The 6,181-nt window shown below is 37.1% G+C and overlaps 1 protein-coding gene across 1 annotated transcript; it reads left to right on the top strand.

Annotated features, from left to right (window-relative positions):
• Positions 1-2,467: 2,467 nt before the first annotated feature.
• LOC109730294 (cerebellar degeneration related 1) lies at positions 2,468-3,699 on the top strand. The gene is given in 4 exon segments (XM_020285232.2): positions 2,468-2,524; positions 2,632-3,206; positions 3,263-3,357; positions 3,548-3,699. Coding segments are annotated over 4 exon segments (879 nt in total).
• Positions 3,700-6,181: the final 2,482 nt, after the last annotated feature.

Raw genomic sequence — 6,181 nt, 5'->3', positions numbered from 1 at the left:
ACCTTCATATTGTCAAAACTTTGGAAAACCAAAAATAATTTGGAGAAAAAAACAAAATCATACAAATGCCTATCCATCCAGTGATAATTAGCTTACAATCGCCAATGTACTCACCTGCAGTCATTTGACTCTGATTATGTATTTAAAAACAGTTGTAATCACACTATATAATTTTGTATGCTGACTTTTATTTAACATTATTAGATGAACATACCATAAATATTTTTAAAAGAATATTCCATCATAGGTACATAGCACACTTAATTAATCATTCCTTTAATGTTAGACTCAGGTTTTCCTGTTTTTCTGTATACCAAATAATTTATGAGGAACATCTTTGTGCATGAATTATCCACATTTTAGATAATTTCCTTGGATAGATTCCTTGAAGTAGAAAGTACTAAGTCAAAGAGTACATTTTTATAACCCTTGATATATAATGTCAAATACTACTTAATATATATTTTAAGGCAGAATGGAGTGGTAGAGAAAAAGACATCATACCTAGATCCCATGTCCATTGTTAGTACTCTTCTTAGTAAAACTGATATAAAAACATCTGTCTTATCTAAGTCACAAGGTTATATTGTGATAACCAAATGAGAAAATAGATCCCTCAGAATAATCATAAATGCTACTTCATCAGACATGCTTTCTTTGACTTTCCAGACTCTCATAGCATCCTATACTTACTTTTCTTTCATGGCCCTATCACAAGTGATAAATAATTATTCAATTACTTATACATTATTTGTTTCTCCCAGATGATTTTAAGCTTCATTAAAACATGCCTGGCACACAGTTGGTACTCAATAAATATTTGTTGAATGAAGGGATGAATGAATACATGAGGTGATAGCACTTTGAAAACTGTAAGTACTAAACATTCAGAAGATATTATTATTTTAATTAGTATTATTGTTATTGTTCTTTTTATTACCATGTAAATGACTCTAAATTTCTCGAGATTCTTTGCCTAACTATAGTTTCATTATGTGGCTTTTATGCTTTTCACTTCAGCCAGAGGCATGGGTACAACATTGCCAGAAGTGCCTGGTGAGAACTGAGACTTGGAGAACCAAGTAGTTAGTTCTCTAGGTCAGCATGCTGGGATTTAAGAAGTTGTAGTTATCATTAACCAGAAACAAGGCAGTAGTTAGAAACCCAGGAGGTCATGATATTTCAAGATGCAGGTTGATCCTGGAGGTCAAAAACAAATTAATGGCAAGTGGTCTAGATAGATAGTAAGGTGCAAAGTGGAGAATGCCCAGTGATAAGTGATTAATATAGATAGAAGAGTTAAATTCCAGGCACCAGTACTCAAAGCATGGAGTTATGAATACGATTCTAAAGCAAAGGGTACTTGAACTTAGTGTTCCCTTATGTTTTTCCTGCCAAAACTGAAAATAGTATCAGAAGGTGTTTGCACCTACCTTCATATACATGAGCAAGGGAATGATATTAATGGTTCTGAGAGTGACAAGATAAAGTGAGATCATTTGTATATAAGATATTATAGTATTCTACACATAATATGGGAGCAATCAAGCCATGGATCCCATAAATCTCATCTTGATTTTCAACAGCAGATATTATAGTGTAGTGGTTAGGATCATGGACTCTGGATACAAACTAACTGGGTTTAAATCTCAGCTCTATTATTTAGTAGTTGTACTCTTTAGAGAAGTTGCTTCACCTCTGTGTGCCAGTTTCTTCATCTGTAAAATAGGGATAATGATAGTACCTACTTCAGTGGGTTGTTGTGAAGATTAAATGAGTTAATGCACATAAGGATCTTAGAACAGTGCCTGGACGTAGCAAATGCTATGTTGTATTGTTATTATTAATAATTAGTCACATAAGAACAAGCAAATAAAAATTCATATTATTAAAAAATGGACAAATAATATGTTGTATGTTAATATAACAGTCTTTATCAGAAATTTTTCTCATTAAATAAAAATTTCACTTTGCACCTCAACAGTTAATCTATACAAACTATAAGCACTAGCAAAGTAGTAAAAATTTATCCCATCAATCCTATCTGTTTATTCTGTAGAAGCTTTTTATGAACACTATCTTAAAAAGTAGTGGAGATTAAACATACACTTACAAATAGCAAAAAAACACAAACTGCAGTACAGTTGGTTCATAAGATCTGGTCTATAAGGAGGAATTCACTATTATTTTTTTGAGGCAAATTCTACTAGCAGCAGAAATATTTGAGTTGGAAGGTCTGTCTGTGGAAAGATCTGAACACGGGAAGGCTTGGACAGGAGAAGACTAGATTTGAAAAAGCCTGGACCTGCAGAAAGGTTGGAAGACCTGGACTATAGAAAATGTTAGAATACCTGGATATTGCAGATACTGGAAGACCTGAATGTTAGATCGGCACACTGGAGACGGTGGAAGACGTAGATATTGAGCCCGCTGATGGAAGACTGAGTAGTTGTTGGAAGACCTGAAGATGTTGGAAGATGTGAAAATACTGGAAGATGCAGATATGCTGGAAGACACAAAAATGGTAGGAGACGTGGAGATGCTGGAAGACGAGCAGATGCTGGAAGCCCTGGAGATGCTGGAAGACCTGGAGGTGTAGGAAGACATGGATTTTTGGAAGACGTGGCTTAGTTGGAAGACATAGGTTTTCTGGAAGACATGGCCATATTGGAAGATGTTGATTTTCTGGAAGACGTGGTTTTGCTGGAAGACATAGATTTTCTGGAAGACAAAGCTTTGTTGGAAGACGTACCTTTGTTGGAAGACATAGGTATGCTGGAAGACATAAATTTGATGGAAGACATGGCTTTGTTGGAAGACGTGGATTTGCTGGAAGATACGGATTTCCTGGAAGATGTGGATTTCCCGGAAGCTATGGATTTGATGGAAGACGTAGATTTTCTGGAAGACATGGATAGGCTGGAAGACCTGGATATCATTGGAAGATGTAGATTTTCTGGAAGATATGGCTTTTGTGGAAGGTATGGATTTTCAGGAAGACCCGAATTGTCTGGAAGACCTGGATTATTTGGAAGACATGGATTTTCTGGAAGACTGGGAAGTTACTGGAAGACATGGGGTTTCTGGAAGACATGGATCTTCAGGAAGACATATATTGACTGGAAGACTTGGAGGTTATTGGAAGACATGACTTTTCTGGAAGACGTGGCTTTATTGGAAGACCTGGATTTAGTGGAAGACATAGATTTTTTCTGGAAGACTTGATTTGGTGGAAGACATAGCTTGCCTGGAAGACCAAGATTTTCTTGGAAGACCTGGATTTGGTGGAAGACGTAGCTTTTCTGGAAGACATGGACTGACTGGAAGACCTGGATTTCTTTCCAGAAGACATTGATTGACTGGAAGACCAAGATTTTTCTGGAAGAACTGCATTTATTGGAAGACTTGGATTTGGTGGAAGACATATTTTTCTGGAAGACATGGATTGGCTGGAAGATCTGGATTTGATGGAAGACATGAATTTTCTGGAAGGCGTGGATTTTCCTGGAAGATCTGTATTTTGTGGAAGACTGATAATTGCTGGAAGACTGGATTCACTGGAAGACTTGGAGATTCTTGGAAGACATGGGTTGTCTGGAAGATGTGGATTTTCTGGAAGAGCAGGATTGTCTGGAAGACCTTGAGGTTGTTGGAAGACTTGGAGTTTCTGGAAGACTTGGAGTTGTTGGAAGACCTTGACACTGGCGCCATTGGAAACCCTGGACATTGGAAACATTGTAAGCACAGGACGTTGGAGACATTGGAAGCCTTGGATTTTCAAGACATTGGTTACTCAGGACAGAGACTTTGGAGGCCCTGAATGTTGGGATAGTGGATATTGGAAGCCATAGACACTGGAATCCCTGTACATTAGAAATATTGCAAGTCTTGTACCTTAGAACTCCTAAATACTGGCAGATATAGAGACATTTAGAAATACTAAACTCAGAAGCCCCTGATATTGGAAGACATTGGAAAACCTGGATATTGACATATTCAGGTCAAAAGACATAGAATTTGGAAAAATTAAATTTTAATGATGCTGGAGGTCAAAGATGCTGGAAGCCCTGGACATTAGAAGACCTGATATTAAATGATCTGGATGTTAAGAGGTCTAGTCATTTAGACATTGGGGATGTTTAAATACCTGAAGTTAGATGATCTGATTCTTGGGATATATTGAAAGACTTGGGCATTAGAGGAACTGGCAGTAAAGTTGTAAAATCAGGATTTAGGAGATATTAAAATATGTTGGAACTGAATGATGTAAGTGCTAGCAGATATTGGAAAAGTTAGACTTTAATACTATGAAATACATGTACTTTAGAAGGCCTGTATATAGGAGACATTGGAGGATTAGGACCATAGAAGTTAGAACTTCTTGGAAGTTAGAACTCTGGATCTTGAAAGACAAGACAGGGACCTTAAAGTTTGATTACTGGAGTTATTGGAAGACCTAAATTTTTAATGACCCTAGTATTGGAGAAATTAGAAAACATGGTCATTAGAGATGTTGCAGGCCAGAGACTGGAATACATGGATGTTATAATATTTGGAAGATCTGGCAATGAAAGATCTTGGAAGCTGTGGAGCTTAGAAGAGCTGAGTTAGAGATACTGGGGGATGGAAAGGCCCAATTTTAAACATATTAGAAAGTCATGTTGAAAGGTATTAGTAATATGGAAAGATATGCATATTATGGCCTAGATGTCACATTAAAAGATAGCATGAGTCTACTCTTATACTCTTTAAGACTATTACATCTCTTCTACTAAAAAGCAAAACATAGAGAAAAGATATCTTAGGAAGATGACAAAGAGGAGGCAGGAGAATTCAAGAAAAAGCAAGTAGTTTGAATGGGTTGGAACCTGTTTTCATAGTCTCAGCCAACTGGTTTCTGGGCTTAATGGGTTGACAGGATAGGAATGGGAAAGTATCAAAGAATAACCAGTATGCAAGTTAGGGAAACTACTTGGCTCTAGATCAGGGGTCAGTAAACATTTTCTATGAAGAGTCAGTTAGTAAATATCTAAAGCTTTGCAGGCCGTATGGTCTCTGTTGCAAGTACTCAACTTTGCCATAGTTGTGCAGCCATAGACAATAAGCAAATGACTGAGGATGGCTGTATTGTATAAAACTCTATCTAGAATTTAAAAAAGGGTTGGGGTGGATTTGGTTCAAGGGCTTCACTTTGTCAAGCCCTGCTCAAGATGCCCAAACTAGGGTATAGTAAACTTAAGTATATTCCAGACTAGCATTCACATATAGAGAGGAGATAGAGCAATTTGAAGCTCAACAGTAAATGATGATACTGTGTAATGTCATGATACTCAGAAGATGAGACTGGAAAGAATGAAGTTCAGATCTCTAGGCAATTTTTTTGGCAATTTTCTAAACAGGGAGCCTTGTATTCAGAGCCAAAATCAAATGGGTTACATTTAGGGCCCCAACTAAGGGGTCTAGAGATCAGTGAGGATGTCCTAATTTAATAGGCTGGAGACTTAAGAAGAAAATTAGAGAAGAAAGCTACCCCTACAGATTGGGCATTTATGGAGAGGAACGGAGAGTATAGCTTGGTGGGCTCATCTCAGGCACCTTGGCTTTAGGTAATACAAGTAATTTCTGATCTTACCTACCAGAACTTAAGTGACAAGCTTAAGGGATCAGAATTGAGCTATGGGCTGAAGACCTTTGGTACTTAGGTAAGGCTAAGGAAGACAGGGACTATCACAGATATTATATGAAAAAGAACATTGGCAGACAAAACTGGTGAGGGACACTGAGACTGGACCATGATTTAAAGATCAAGTAGTGAAATAATGCAGATAATGAGCTGCCATTGAAGGTTTTTGAATGAAGAAATATTGGAATCAGAACTGTACACAGGAAAGTTAGTCAAGCAGCCGGGTGCTGAATAACAAAGACTACTAGATATTTATACTAGAACACCAAATGTGTCAAGTTAAAACACTGAAGGGGTTGGGATGTGAGGCTAATACAATCATACAGGTAAGTAGTAATGAGGGCTAGAATTAAGGCAGTGAACAATTGTGTCACTCAGCAGACACAGCATCAAAGTTATGATAAATACTCAGCATTCCGAATATTACTATTTTAAACTTTTTGAATGCCATTACAGAATACATGAAATACAAAGAAGTTCAGATGCCAGTAATGAGGA

The sequence above is a fragment of the Microcebus murinus genome, chromosome X, assembly GCF_040939455.1.
Source record: "Microcebus murinus isolate Inina chromosome X, M.murinus_Inina_mat1.0, whole genome shotgun sequence".
NCBI lineage: Eukaryota > Metazoa > Chordata > Mammalia > Primates > Cheirogaleidae > Microcebus > Microcebus murinus.
The sequence above is the reverse complement of the archived record's forward strand: the minus strand, read 5'-3'. Positions and strand labels throughout refer to the sequence as shown.